Raw genomic sequence first — 15,711 nt, 5'->3', positions numbered from 1 at the left:
TATTCCTGCACCATGTAAAACAGATGCTGGTGATGGTTGCTGGAACCGATCATACCTTGGGGCTGCGGACTAAAAAATTGTCTGAACGCATCGGTCAGACGGCCACCTTCTCCACCGCTCCTTCTTTGACTGACCGAATCCTCAGCAACACGTTGTCCAGGAACAGGAGTTTGTAACCTCCCAGTCTCTGGGAACGCATTGCACAAACCTTTCTGCAAGGCCTCCCGAAGATGTTTCATTCTCTGCTCCCTCTGCAACGGCAAGATAAGGTCCGCAACCTTACCCTTGTAACGTGGATCAAGGAGGGTTGCCAGCCAGTATTGACCCCTCTCCTTGATACCACGAATACAAGGATCCTTCTGCAGGCTTTGCAGGATCAGGGAGGCCATGCAGCGTAGGTTTGCTGAGGCATTCGGTCCGGAGTCCTCTGGGTCACTAAGGACGACATGATCCGCAGCCACCTCCTCCCAGCCACATACAAGTCCATGGGTTTCTTGGGACTGTAAATGATCCCTTAAAGACTGTTGCTGATGCTGAGTGCAAGGCTCCACCTCCATGCTGACACAATCCTCCTCCTCGTCCTCTTCCTGTGTGATCGGCGGGCATGCAGGAACACTGTCTGGATAAAGGGGGCCTTGAGAGCTAAGGAAGTCCTCCTCTTCCTGCCTCTGTTCTGCCTCAAGTGCCCTGTCCATTATTCCACGCAGCGTGTGCTCCAACAGGTGGACAAGGGGGACAGTGTCATTGATGTATGCACTGTCACTGCTCACCATCCTCGTGGCCTCCTCAAATGGTGACAGGACAGTGCATGCATCCCTTATCATGGCCCACTGGCGTGGGGAAAAAACCAAGCTCCCCTGACCCTGTCCTGGTGCCATAGTCGCACAGGTACTCATTGATGGCCCTCTGCTGCATATGCAACTGCTGCAGCATGGCCAATGTTGAGTTCCACCTGGTGGGCATGTCACAGTGAAAAAAAGAAATGATTAATGCGCTACCCAAAAAAACAAAAACCAGCTGCTACAAACCATAAGACAAAAAGGTAACAAATATAGGATAAATTGTAGCGCTAAAACACACATGTATTAATAGTGAATAAAGTTCAAAGTGCATGTAGATGTAATGTCCCAAAAAAAAGGGAATATATAATCCAAATAGGACAACAGTCCGCAGTGAGATTAAATAATCTGTGTATCAATCCTGTCTGCTTCCCAACCGTCAACTTGTATATCATCAACTTTAGCGAATAGATGGAATACGCTTACCAGAGAGGTTGGATTCTACTGCCATAAGCATAGAATCAATGGAGCTTGATGCCACCCTGGGCAAAGTAATGAAGTGTTGGAGGCAAGGGTAGAGCCTCTACCGGGCCGGGACGTCCCCTCTATGTCCAAAACATGGACATAGAGGGGACGTCCCGGCCCGGTAGAGGCTCTACCCTTGCCTCCAACACTTCATTACTTTGCCCAGGGTGGCATCAAGCTTATGGCAGTAGAATCCAACCTCTCTGGTAAGCGTATTCCATCTATTCGCTAAAGTTGATGATATACAAGTTGACGGTTGAGAAGCAGACAGGATTGATACACAGATTATTTAATCTCACTGCGGACTGTTGTCCTATTTGGATTATATATTCCCTTTTTTTTGGGACATTACGTCTACATGCACTTTGAACTTTATTCACTATTAATACATGTGTGTTTTAGCGCTACAATTTATCCTATATTTGTTACCTTTTTGTCTTATGGGCATGTCACAGATTAGGTGGTTCTTGGGCAGGTTAAATTCCTTTTGGAGGTCTGCCAGCCGAGCACTGGCATTATATGACCGGCGGAAATGCACACAGACTTTGTAAGTCTTTGTAAGCCCGGGTACCTGTCCAAGAACCGCTGCACCACCAAGTTAAGGACGTGAGCCAAACAGGGCACATGGGTCATTTGTCCCTGTTGGAGGGCGGAGAGGAGGTTGGTGCCATTGTCGCAAACCACCATTCCTGCCTTAAGTTGGCGTGGCGTCAACCACGTCTGAACCTGCCCCTGCAGAGCTGACAGAACCTCTGTTCCAATGTGGCTCCTGTCCCCTAAACCCACCAGCTCAAGCACCGCATGGCATCTTTTGGCCTGTGTACTTGCATAGCCCCTTGAACGCCTACGGAGCACCGCTGGTTCCTAGGACAAGGCACAGGAAGAGGCCAAGGAGGAAGAAGAAGAGGAGGGGGTGGAGGAGAGAGGTGTGTCAGAATCCCCAGTAGTGGCATTTTGGAGACGTGGTGGCGAAACAACCTCCAACACTACTGCACCTTGTCCTGCATCCTTCCCCACTGCCAGCAGAGTTACCCAATGCGCGGTGAAACTTAGGTAACGTCCCTGTCCATGCCTGCTGGACCATGAGTCAGCAGTAATATGCACCTTACCGCTGACCGCCCTGTCCAGCGAGGCCAAGACATTGCCTTCCACATGCTGGTAGAGAGCCGGAATCGCCTTTCGTGAGAAAAAGTGGCGTTTGGGAACCTGCCACTGAGGAACCGCACATTCCACAAACTCACGGAAGGGGGCAGAGTCTACCAACTGAAAAGGTAGCAGTTGAAGTGCTAGCAATTTTGCCAAGCTAGCATTCAAGCGCTGGGCATGTGAATGGCTGGGAGCAAACTTCTTTCTGTGGTGCAGCAGCTGGGGCAGGGAAAATTGCCTGGTACAATCTGATGTCGGTGTACCGATAGCAGATTGCCCGCAAGTACTTGGCTGTGACACACCTAATTCTACACCTTCATTCCTCTCAGTGCAGGTCTCAGAGAGGACTGCAGGTATAGTGGGATTGGAGATCTCAGCTGATGAGGAGCAAGGAGAGGTCCTCTTTGTTCTTTGGTGTGGGTCTTTTAGGTACGCTTGCCAACGAACTGCATGGCAGGTCAATATATGTCTGGTCAAGCATGTGGTGCCCAAGCGGGAAATGTTTTGGCCACGAAAGGTATGCTTGAGACATATGTTGCAAATAGCAGCGGTGCGTTCTGATGCACTCGTCTCAAAAAAGGCCCACACCAAAGAACTTTTGGAATAATGCACAGAGACAGCAGCGCCCTGCACATGCAGAGCTCTGCGGTGTGATGCAGTCAGTGTGCTGCCCTTAGGCTGGCCCTTGGAGGGCATCCTGCCTCGTTGGTGATGTGCCTCCTCCTCCTCTCTCCTATCAGGCACCCACGTTGAGTCAGTGACCTCATCATCCCCTCCCTCCTCATCACTGGAGCAAACCTGGCAGTATGCTGCAGCAGGGGGAACATGACTGCCAGATTGCTGTCCTTCTTGGGCACCCCCTCTGGCCGTGCTCATGTTACTGCCTTCATCTAGCTCAGTATCATCATCAGAGCCTTCAAAACGCTGGGCATCCTCCTGGAGCATGTACCCAACACTGTGGTCAAACAGTTCGAGGGACTCCTCAGGAGGACATGGTGGGGCTAGGGAAGGAGTCACTGATGCCATTGAGCCAAGGGAAGACACCGCGTTGGCAGCTGCTTTGCCAGACAAAGTACCCTGAGCCTGGGTGAGAGAGGATGAGGAGGATGAGGACGGCTTGGTCATCCACTCGACCAAGTCTTCCGCATGTTGCGGCTCAACACGGCCAGCTGCCGAAAAAAAGGCCAAGCGTGTCCCATGGCCACGTGCTGATGAGGATGCACCGTGTCCATGACCAGCACTGTTGCCTCTAGACACAGAGCCTGCTTGCCCTCTTTTATTGGCTTGTGACTGTCTGCCTCTCCTTGTTGGCCTTCCAGACATACTATTGGCCTGCAGTGAGCTGCAAAAAACTGGGATAAATATATATATATATATATATATATATATATATATATATATATATATATACATACTGATTATACTGCAGCTAGCAGAATCAACTGCCTGCCTGTAGTATTATTAGTATGATAACACCTGCACTTGTCTTCAGGTAGCTATACTGTAGGTGCAACTGTGCAGGGTACACAGTACAGTAACTGGAAATACGTCAAGAGCCTACACAAGCACCTGGCTGCAGGTAGCTATACTGTAGGTGAGACTGTGCAGGGTACACAGTACAGTAGCTGGAAATACTTCAATGAGCCTACACAAGCACCTGGCTGCAGGTTGCTATACTGTAGGCGAGACTGTGCAGGGTACACAGTACAGTAGCTGGAAATAAATCAATGAGCCTACACAAGCACCTGGCTGCAGGTTGCTATACTGTAGGTGAGACTGTGCAGGGTACACAGTACAGTAGCTGGAAATACTTCAATGAGCCTACACAAGCCCCTGGCTGCAGGTTGCTATACTGTAGGTGAGACTGTGCAGGGTACACAGTACAGTAGCTGGAAATACTTCAATGAGCCTACACAAGCACCTGGCTGCAGGTTGCTATACTGTAGGTGAGACTGTGCAGGGTACACAGTACAGTAGCTGGAAATATTTCAATGAGCCTACACAAGCACCTGGCTGCAGGTTGCAATACTGTAGGTGAGACTGTGCAGGATACACAGTACAGTAGCTGGAAATACTGTAAAAACACCTGCCTGCCTGTCAGTGTATTAGGAAGAGAAGAACAGGATCTAGCTAAACTGAATACAGTGTGTATATGTATGTATATATATATATATATACACAACACCTGGCATGCATATATATATATATATATATATATATATATATATATATATATATACACACAATACACTGTAACTGCAGCTAACTGACTCAACCTGCCTACTCTATCTAACTTAAATCAAATGACACTGTCTCTCTCTCTCTATCTCTCTATCTGAACACCAGAACACACTACACAGGGCCGCCGTGCAGGCGGCCTTATATAGTGTGGGGCGTGTACTAAACCCCCTGAGCCATAATTGGCCAAAGCCTCCTTGGCTTTGGCCAATTACAGCTCTCTGTTCAGAGGGCGCTGTGATTGGCCAAGCATGCGGGTCATAGTTCATGCTTGGCCAATCATCAGCCAGCACTGCGATGCCCCAGTGAATCATGGGCCGTGACGCGCCACTCGAATTTGGCGCGAACGGCCCATATTGTTTGTAATTTGGCAAATGACTGAACAAACAATGTTCAAGTCAAACATGGGTTCGACTCGAACATGAAGCTCATCCCTAGTCCCCAGCAAAGCCAAGGAAGACAGATCAGCATAGTGCATCTTAACATATTGATTTTATCATTAAAAAATTCTTTAGCGGGGAGCATCGATAGTTTCAAAAAACTATTAGATAAGCACCTGTACAACCACAACATACAGGGATGTACAATGTAATACTGACATATAATCACACACATAAGTTGGACTTGATGGACTTGTGTCTTTTTTCAACCTCACCTACTATGTAACTATGTAAATATATATATATATATATATATATATATATATATATATATATATATATATGTTTAATCTGCAATTTTAATCTCATCTGTACTGCAAAGGTTTAACATACTGCTAGACAGGATAGGGTTAATCTAATGCCCTGTACACACAACCGGTTGTGCCGTCGGAATCGGAATAAACTCAGAAGGTTTCTCCGAAGGAATTCCGCTCAAGCGGTCTTGCCTACACACGGTCACACCAAAGTCCGACTGTCCAGAACGAGGTGACGTACAACACGTACAACGGGACTAGAAAAAGGAAGTGCGATAGCCAGTAGCCAATAACTTCCATCTCGTACTTGCTTCAGAGCATGCGTCGTTTTTGGTCCATCGGAACAGCATACAGACGAGCGGGTTTCCCGATAGGAATTGGTTCCGTCGGAAATATTTAGAACATGTTCCATTTCTAGGTCCATCAGAATTTAAAAAAAAAATATCCACTGAGGCATACACACGATTGGAATAGATGATGAAAAGCTTCCATCGGACTTTTTCTGTCGGACATTCCGCTCGTGTGTACGCGGCATAAGAGCTCATTATAAAATCTCCCTAATGGAGGCACAAACAGCAATAAAACCTGACAAGTTTTCTAATCACTCTCCACTCTGTCCAAAACTAAAAAGAAAAGTTTTGCTTTTGTTTATACTTCAAGCTCTGAAATGCATGTGACAGTCCTGGACAATACAGTTTGGCTTTATCTGCAAGGCCCCCTCTAACATTATCCAGGCAGGAGTTAACTTTGTAAGTATCACTGAGCCTATATCTATTTCCCTATTTTAAAACACAGTGTAACACTTGCTAGCTGTTTTCATACACCAACCAATTGATTTGGAGTGAGAGGTATCTGGTAATAAAAACTGAAATTTTCTAAGCCTCAGGCTGGATTCACACCTATGCATTTTTAGTGCCTTTTGCATTTTGCAGATTTGCACTACAGTCCATTTAACATGGTTTCCTATGGAACACGTTCTGTAGTGCAAATCTGCAAAATGCAAAAAGCACTAAAACTGCATAGGTGTGAATCCAGCCTAAGTTCAAGGCCTGTAAATAACTGTCTCCATGCTGTTGGAGACCTGTTGGGTGTACTTGTACATCTCCTACCGGCTGCTAAGAAACCCAAGGAATTGGAATCTGATGCAGGTGGACTAAAAATCTTTTATATCCAGGACATGAACATAAAGTTGGACTGTACTGTGTCTTTTTAATAATCCTTTGATCTACATATTTCTTTAAAATAAGAGTGTTTTATACGCTGTAAAAAAAAGAAAGCTACTTTTATCTGAATAAGCTATACTTTCTGTTGTTGTGTATTCTATAAGATTATGGGGATAGGATTGTAATTGTTCAATTAATTTAATGTGGTGATCTGAGAGTTGAAGTAAGAAGAAAGAGCGCAAACATTGATCTGCTGATATATGACCAACACGTTGTTGTTGTTGTGTAGTGAGCTGCTCTTTTATCAGGGTAGAGCAGTGTTATTTCCTTTTCTGTAAATATTGGCTGGGGAGTGAGACATGATCTGGTTGTATTTTTAACCCCTTGCCGATATACATTGACAGAAGTGCACGTACAGGCATATTAACGTACCTGTACATTGCCCTTTAAGACGCGCGCGCCACAAGCTCCGTGAGTGTGATCGCGGGTCCCGTGGACTCGATGTCCATGGGGATACCCGCGATCGTCTCACGGAGAGGAAGAACGGGGAAATGCTGATGTAAACAAGCATTTCCCTATTCTGCCTAGTGACAGGACACTGATCATAGCTCCTTGTGATCGGGAGCGGTGATCAGTGTCATGTCACACGTAGCCAAGCCCCCCCACAGTTAGAATCACTCCCTAGGACACACTTAACCCCTGCAGCCCCCCTAATGGTTAACCCCTTCTATGCCAGTCACATTTACACAGTAATCAGTGCATTTTTAATCACACTGATCGCTGTATAAATGTGAACGCTCCCAAAATAGCACCAAAAGTGTCCGATCTGTCCACCATAATGTCACAGTCACGATAAAAATCGCAGATCACCGCCATTACTAGTAAAAAAAAAAATATTAATAAAAATGCCATAAAACTATCCCCTATTTTGTAGACGCTATAACTTTTGCGCAAACCAATCAATAAACGCTTATTGCATTTTTTTTTACCAAAAATATGTAGAAGAATACGTTTCTGCCTAAACTGAGGAATATAATTCTATTTTATATATTTTTTTGGTGATATTTACAATAGCAAAAAGTAAAAAATATTGCGTTTTTTTCAAAATTGTCGCTATTTTTTTGTTTATAGTGCAAAAAATAAAAACGACAGAGGTGATCAAATACCATCAAAAGAAAGCTCTATTTGTGGGGAAAAAGTTAATTTTGTTTGGGAGCCACGTCACACGACCGCGCAATTGTCAGTTAAAGCGACGTAGTGCAGAATTGCAAAAAACGCTCTGGTCTTTGGGCAGCCAAATAGTCCGGGGCTGAAGTGGTAAAACACTGAGAAATTTATAAAGCTTACAATACAAATGTGCCCCTGCTGAAAAACCTGCTTTGCCTGGTATAATTTGTTTGACACTGTCCACTGCTCTACTGACTGACACCATCCACTGTCCTACTGACACCATCCTCCGCCCACCTGACACCAATCTCTGCCCTACTGACAAAATCCACTGCTCTACTGACACCATCCACTGCCCTACTGACACCATCCTTTGTACTACTGCGCATGTGTGTATGAGCTTTGGGGTGCATGCCATAATGCAATAGGCTGCACATACCTATGGTAACTTGTTACAAACTATTGTGTTTAGTGTTTTTTTTTTTTTTTTTCAAAAAAGTTTTTATTTGCGTAGTTGAACAGATTAACATATGTTATTGTACAGAATAATTGAACATACACAGTAAGCGAAATATCCAGAGTAACAGATTAAGATACAGGTAAAGATCCTTAGCGTCTATATAGACTTTGATTTACAGTATTGAGACGTCAAAACTTTTCAATTATAATGGTTCTGTTGTCTAGATCAAGTCTACTTGAGTAACTCTTAGTAACCATTGTGTCATCCCAATGTAGGGTCTGTAGAAGTGGGTGTATCACCCAAATGTAAAAAACGATTTTAATATTGTGAGAGTTCAGTCAGATGGTTTCCTTCTTGACCATCTAGGTCATCTCTATGAGTGTGTAGTATCTCAGAGTATAGAGAGGGGATCGAGTAAGATGAGTGTGCGGTATGTGGTTACTGGTAACCTGTTATGGTATTAGTTGTGGAGAGGATAGAGGAAAAAAGTGTAGGGGTGGGTAGGGCGTATGAGGGTAGGGAGAAGGTAACCTAGCCAAGAGAGTGGTGGTGGTGGGGGTAAGTGTGCCCCTGCTTAGGGTTTTTTGATATTAAAAGAGAGGAGCTGTCCATGGGTGTGGGGGGGGGTGGCCTATAGGAGAGGGTGAATGATATGTGGGACAGGACTACTGTCTCTGGGAATAAGGTTGACCGTCTCCTGCTTCCCTCCTCGTGGGGTTATCCCCCAGAGATCTGTAGGTTTCTATGTAGTCGTAGGAAGAGGATGGTGCTATTAAATCGTAGGAAGTATAGATTCCTGATTTTGGCATGTTTTAGATTCATTTTTGGTTGGTAGGAGAGTTTAGGAGGGCGTATTCTGGTGTGGTTTGGAAATTATTCCAGCATGCCTATTTCATGCCAAATTTTCTGGGGGAGTCTTGTGCTCTGTGAATGAATCCTTCTAACTCTGCAATTCTTTTGATTCTACAAAACCATTCTTTTCAATGACAGAACGGTTTGGGATTTCCAATGTATCGGTATGCACTGTTTTGCCACATTTACCATGTGCATCACCAGGGATCTGTGGTAGGTGCGATGAGATAGATTTGAATGGAGTAGGAGAAATTGAGCAGGTGACCATTCCAAATCACATGTAGTGACAAGTGAAGTTATGCGATGTACTTCTTTCCAAAATGAATGGATTTGTGGGCATTGCCACCAAATGTGCCACAATGTGCCCGGTTGTGTGTTGCATCTGCAGCAGAAATCCAGGATTGCTGGGTTGAACTTGTGTAATAATTCAGGTGTGCGATACCAGCGGGATTGGATTTTATAACCATTTTCCTGAGTGGACCCTTTGTGGATGTTGAGGTAAATGTTACCTCAATCTACTGGTTTTAGAGATAGTGACAGGTCTTTTTCCCAAACTTTGCACACGGCTGGGTTGTTGGGATGACAGTCTACAAAAAGCAGGGAGTGTGTGGCCGAAATCAAGTGTGTTTGGGGGGACGACTGAGAACAGAGGTGTTCAAAAGGTGTAAGCTGTCTAGAGCATGAGGATTTCTTGTCCGTGTTTAGTGTTTACATGCAGAATAGAGTATACTTTTATTTAAAATCTAAAGTTTGGTTAACAGGGATTCCACAGTTTATTTTGAAAAAGCAAATCAGTAAAAAATATGACGGTGCCCAGGACACTCTGTTCTTTTAGCCTTACAGGCTGCTTGCTGTTGCCGGAGGCTTGACATGAGAAGGAAAGCCTCTATCAAGAGGCTGCCTCCACACAGAGACACGGTAATGAGGAAAGTATCAGCTGCAGGGAGACCACAGGCAATATTAGTCACTAGTGATTCCCTATCTGCTTTTTTGGGGCAATCAGTCCCTTTTTGTTTGGGGTGTGTGATAAAACAACCATACAGTACATACTCGCCTCTATGCTGCAGCATTGGTGTGATGCCGCAGCTGTCCCACGCTGGTTGTAAGCCTGAGAACTGAGGGATAACATGATTGCTGATCTCTCAGTTCTCACTCTGCTCTGAGTTTTTATAATAATATGATATTACAATTTTCAATTACAGCTACAAACCAGTAATGAGTAATGTGTTCTCTGTTTAGCAAACAAATTCAGATGAAAGTTCTAACCCTTCCCTATTCTATTTAAATGAAAAAAAAAACAAAACAAGGTATATACAAAAATATGACTGACCCCCTATAAAACATACTGTAGTTTTGAAAGAAAAATATAAACAGAAACAATGAAACCTATAAAAATGTATTACAAGTAAGTGAAAACTAGGGTCATCTGAATGTGAGCTGCTGACAGTGCAGAGGTGGGCTGATGACGTCATGGTCTCCAACTCGGCCAATCAGAGGAAGCTTTGTATTCATTCACTGAATAAAAAGCTGCCTCTGAATGGCTGAGGCTCTGCCCGACTCTGTTCTGTTTCAGGTGTGAGATGGGAAGTCTCTGTCTCACATCCGGAACCCAGCACTGTGTACTGTTTGTAGCTGAAGCTACATACAGCTCATGTAGCATTTAGAGCCAGTGCAGCACTTAGTGAAGGAAATATTTCGTTTGGACCAGCTTGGTCCAAATTACCAGTTTAAAGTGACTGATAAGCTACGTGCGTATATAAGATATAAGGTATAAGATATAAGATATGCAGCTATATTTTTGTATGTAAATAACAGAAATAAAAATAAAATGACCATTAATGAAACTTCTTAAATGATCTACAATGGTTGGTTTCAATCATAATATACAATTTGAATATGGTAAGAAGATGTTAAATGCGTTCAGTGGTAGATTTTTTTTTATATTGCTTATTCTTGATAAAAAAAAATAAAAAAGTCATGTAATTATTGCTTACCTCTTCAAATTTTAGTGCAATCATTGAAAATGCTTTAAAAATGGCATCTGTTGGTCCCGTTATTGTTACAATTCGTTCAGGGCAGGACCCTTCTGATATGTTGATTCGTGCACCACTCTGTAATACAAAGTAAAATTAAAACCCAATATTAAATGTACATTATGGGTACTTAGTTCAGCTGAAAGAACTGAAATATCAGTTCATTAAAAAAGGAAATTCTCCACATAGGACATTTCTCTTTTCATCATTAAAGTGGAAGTAAACCCTCCTATCGTTTTTTAGACAAGGAAGCTGCCATCTTGGCCTCGGTTCAATCTTCAACTGTTATGATGCTGCACATGTGATCAGTTATGACACCAGCCATTGGATGGTTTGACAGTTTGGTTGAGAGCACAACCAATGTGACAGTTAGCATTTCTGGCATGCCGGGAATGTAACTGTTTTTTGAAACAATTAAATCGATGGGTTTACTTCCGCTTTAAGTGTACTTTGCTATCAAGCACACTGGCAGACTGGCCTCCCTAATGTGTTATATCAGGTTAGCCTGTCTTAGAAGCAGGGCTGTTTGTTGACTTGGTTTTATCCATATATGCCTAAACTATGTATAATCTAAACTAAGGTTACCATAGGTTTCTGTGGAAGATGTTTGTCCCACTGGGCATCTTTTTTTTTTAATTACAGTATAGAATGTGACAAGTGAGCTCTTACTTAACAGCACTCACTAAGCTTTGGGTGGCATAGAAAGTTACAAGATTTAAGCCATATTAAAACCAAATCCTATATATTGCAGATATATTACAAAACCAAAAATGGAACCAAAACCAAAAATGTAATATAAATTAGAATTCAATTTCTCACCATTCTCCACCACCCCAGACCTCAACTGGCTTTATATAATATAAATTCTACCCCAGAAAAATGGCAACTGATCGCATACAGGATGGCGACTCACTGCAACCAAGTCTAAACCACGTAATGTAAGATGGCTTCAGCTCAGCTCTCCACCTGCAGGAGAGGTCTCTCAGATGCATTTTGCCCCCTAATGGGCTTAATCATTGAGGCCTCAACAATAAAGGCCAAAGGAGCGAAATGCATCTGAGGGACCTCTCCTGTGTGTGGAGAGCATAGCTGAAGCCATCTTACATTACCTGGTTTAGTTTTGGTTGCAATAAGTCGGTGTCCCTTTGAGCCATTTTTCTGTAGCTTATTGTAGCCTGACAAGTTGTTTTTAAGATCTACACCAGGTCATTACATGTCATGTTGGCAGATATCAGTGATAGAAGCATTAGAAGAGTACTTTTTTTGTTTGTCTACATAAATTTTACCACATCACAAAAAGACTGTCAAGTAGGTGGGATAAGGGCAAGCTGTGATGTGTTCATTTCTTCTGGTATGCTTTAGAGGATTTTGGTGAACTCTCACTTCTTTATGTGAATCCAGAAGCGGGAGTTAAGGCAGCACTCCCCATTACTGAAAGGAAAGCAGGTTGGAGGTATGTAAAGCTGGGATAAATGAATGAGACGTTACCTCAGGGGCATATCACAAAATCAGTGGGCCCGTGTGCAAGATAAAAAGTGGGCCCTAGGCATTGAATAATAAAAAAGGGCGTGCACCTTTAAATGGGGTGTGGTTTAATAGAGTCTGAGATGATTACATAGTGCAGAATGTGGTAATGTTAAATTTGGAATGTACAGTGTGGAGTGTACGGCGGTGGGGGGTATGTGCAGGAGAAGAGTGTGGAGTGTATGGAGAAGGGGCAGATCCAGGGGCAATAGGGCAATTACCCCCCCAGAAAATATTGAGTGGGCCGGGTTGCCGTCAGATGAAGGGGCGGGCAGTCAGGTCAGTAAGCAGCCAGCAAGTGAGCAGAGCAGGTCAGTAAGCAGGCCAGTGGGTGAGCAGATCTGGCAGACAGTCATGCAGGTGACATGGTAAGTGACAAGCTGCATCTGGTGGCAGGCAACGGTGGCAAGTGACAAGCTGCATCTGGTGGCAGGCGACGGTGGCAAGTGACACGCTGTATCTGGTGGCAAGTGATCTGGCAAATGACAAGCTGCATCTGGTGGCAAATGACAAGCTGCATCTGGTGGCAGGCAATGGTGACAAGTGACACGCAGCATCTGGTGGCAGGCCACAGCAGCAAGTGACACACAGCATTTAGTGGCAGGTGATGGTGGCAAGTGACACACTCAGGACGCCCACTGATTCTGCATTATGGTGAGTTGAACTATTTCATTTTATATTACAATGTAATAATAGAAATAATGCTATTCAATCATCCTGACACCATATCAACCATGGTGCCGTGGTGATTGAAGTGCCAACACCAGCCATTGCTCTGACAAATTGCCCACGAAAAACCTTATTTTCTGGCAGTGCCCCTCCTGAGACTAGACTCTGGATCCGCCCCTGGTATGGAAGTGGGTGGTATGTGCAGGAGTGGAGTGTAAAGTGTATTGCGGTAGGTAGTATGTGCAGGAGAGGAGTGTGGAGTGTATAGAGGTGGGTGGTATGTGCAGTTGAGGGGTGTGGCATGTACGGCGGTGGGTAGTATGTGCAGGAGAGGGGTGTGGAGTGTACAGTAGTGGGTAGTAGGTGCATGAGAGGGGTGCGGAGTGTATGATGGTGGGTAGTATATGCAGGATTGGAGTGCAAAGTGTGTGGAAGCGGTAGTACCTGCAGAAGAGGAGTATGGAGTGTATAGTGGTGGGTAGTATGTGCTGGAGAGGATTGCTGAGTGTATTGTGGTGGGTAGTATGTGCATGAGAGGAGTATGGAGTGTATGGTGATGGGTATTATGTGTAGGAGAGGAGTGCAGTAGGGCAGTGGATGGTATCAGCTAGTTTTTTGTTTTTATTATTTTATTATCTATTATTTTTAAAAAAATATATATTTTTTATTTTTTTTTATAAATTCTTTATTTGAAAAACAAAAGCATACAGTGGTAAAGAGATCAGAACAACATTGTTTGTACTATAGTTCACCTCGACGGGTCCTACCATGTAAAACAGACATCATGGTACAACTGGTAACATAAACATATAATCGTAAACTGGGTAGCGGACCTCGGGTTGAGAGGCTAACTGTAACCCGTATCATTTTAGATGCGTAACATCGATTCATTCTTAATATTAACGGAGATGAGTGCAACCCGTGGGTCAAACAACTCATAAGAAGAACTACGAAAGGAAGCAAAGTAGGAAAAAAGGGGTGAGAAGAAGACAAAAAGGAGGGGGAATTGGGGTGAGAGGGGGTAAGGGAAAGGAACCTTCCTCCAGTCTCTCCATCAATATCCTGGTACTCATTTCTCCTTTCACGGGAGAATTAAATCAGCAGCCTTGCATACTCCTCCGAGTAGAAGAGCTTGTGCCAGTAGAACCAGTTCTTGAGGAACTGCTCTCTGAGACCCCTATCTGTGGCCACCAGGTCCTCCATTTTGTTAATATATGCTACTTTTTTCAACCAGACAGCCACTCCTGGAGGCTCCGTCCGCTTCCAAAACAGGGGAATACAACTTTTCGCTGCTGTGGCCAGGAGAGTGGGATGGATTTCCTGTAGGCCTTACTCGGGATTTCATGGTGGTGTAAGAGAAAGAACTCGGGAGTCTTGGGAAGCTCCCGATCTGTAAACTTCTGTACAATGTGGTGGACCTCTGTCCAAAAGGGGGTCAGGGACTGACATGCCCGGAAAATGTGTAAAAGGGAGCCTGGTTCCTCCCCACACCTCCAACAGAAGTCCGAACTCTGAGGAAACATCTGGTGTATCCTGGCTGGAGTGTAGTACCACTGAGTTAATGCCTTGAACCCTGCCTCCTGATGGCTAGCACATACAGAGGTCTTACTTGTGAAGAGAAATAGTCTCTCCACTTGCCTCTCAGTTAGCTGGAGTCCCTGATCTCGCTCCCACTTGGCGGTGTAGAGAAGTCTGGACCCCTTGGGGGGGTACGATAAGTAGTTGGTATGCTAATGACACCGTATGACGCACTGGTTCTTGTTCTGAGCATAATAGCTTAAGGTCCTCCCAAAGGGCGTTGGGGGGGGCCGTGATCCTATAAAGTGGGCTAGCTGGAGCATTTGCCAGAAGGAAAGGTTCCCTAAAAGAGGGTCTTCCATGATGTTTTCCCTGGACATCCACTTTCCATTGTTAATGAAGTGGCAGAGCTGAGACCTTCCGATCTCTTTCAGGTCTTGGATCGCTAAGTCCCGGGCTGAAGGCCGGGTTTCCGATTAAGGGGGTAAGTGCTGAGGGGATGGGCGTGACTGAGTGATCGCAAAAAGCTTTTTGGGGTGATCCGCCATGTCTCACCCACTGTAGGATGCTTTATGACCTGGCTTGGTAGATTCTTCTGACACCAAGGCAATCCCTCCAACTCTGCTGTCAAGAGCTGTTCCACTTGGATCCATTGTTTTAACATCTCGTGGTGACACCAGTCTATGATTCATGTCATATGACAGGCCACGTGGTAAAGATTTATATCTGGAAGAGCCATTCCGCCCATCAGCTTTGGGAGTCGTAAAATGGACTGGGCCAGCCGCGGGGGTTTCTGGGTCCATATGAACGTGACGAGCGCTCGAATTGCCGCTCTAAGAAAGGCACTTTCTCAGAATCCTAACTGGGAGGGCCTGCAAGTGATATAGTGGCCTGGGCATAATGTTCATTTTTATTATGCTGCATCAGCCAAACCAGGAGAACA

At 44.6% G+C, this 15,711-nt stretch overlaps 1 protein-coding gene across 18 annotated transcripts in view; it reads right to left on the bottom strand.

The window, feature by feature from the left end:
- Positions 1-15,711, bottom strand: part of LOC141144787 (poly(rC)-binding protein 3-like) — a 1,428,155-nt gene that overhangs the window by 77,315 nt on the left and 1,335,129 nt on the right. For all 18 annotated transcript variants that reach the window (XM_073630801.1, XM_073630798.1, XM_073630799.1 and 15 more), the window contains one exon: positions 11,019-11,135. In XM_073630801.1, coding sequence (XP_073486902.1) covers positions 11,019-11,135 — 117 coding nt within the window. The remainder of the gene's footprint in view (positions 1-11,018; positions 11,136-15,711) is intronic.

This window comes from Aquarana catesbeiana, linkage group LG05 (genome assembly GCF_042186555.1).
Source record: "Aquarana catesbeiana isolate 2022-GZ linkage group LG05, ASM4218655v1, whole genome shotgun sequence".
Classification (NCBI taxonomy): domain Eukaryota; kingdom Metazoa; phylum Chordata; class Amphibia; order Anura; family Ranidae; genus Aquarana; species Aquarana catesbeiana.
Note: the sequence above shows the minus strand (reverse complement) of the source record. Positions and strands in the feature narration are given on the sequence as shown.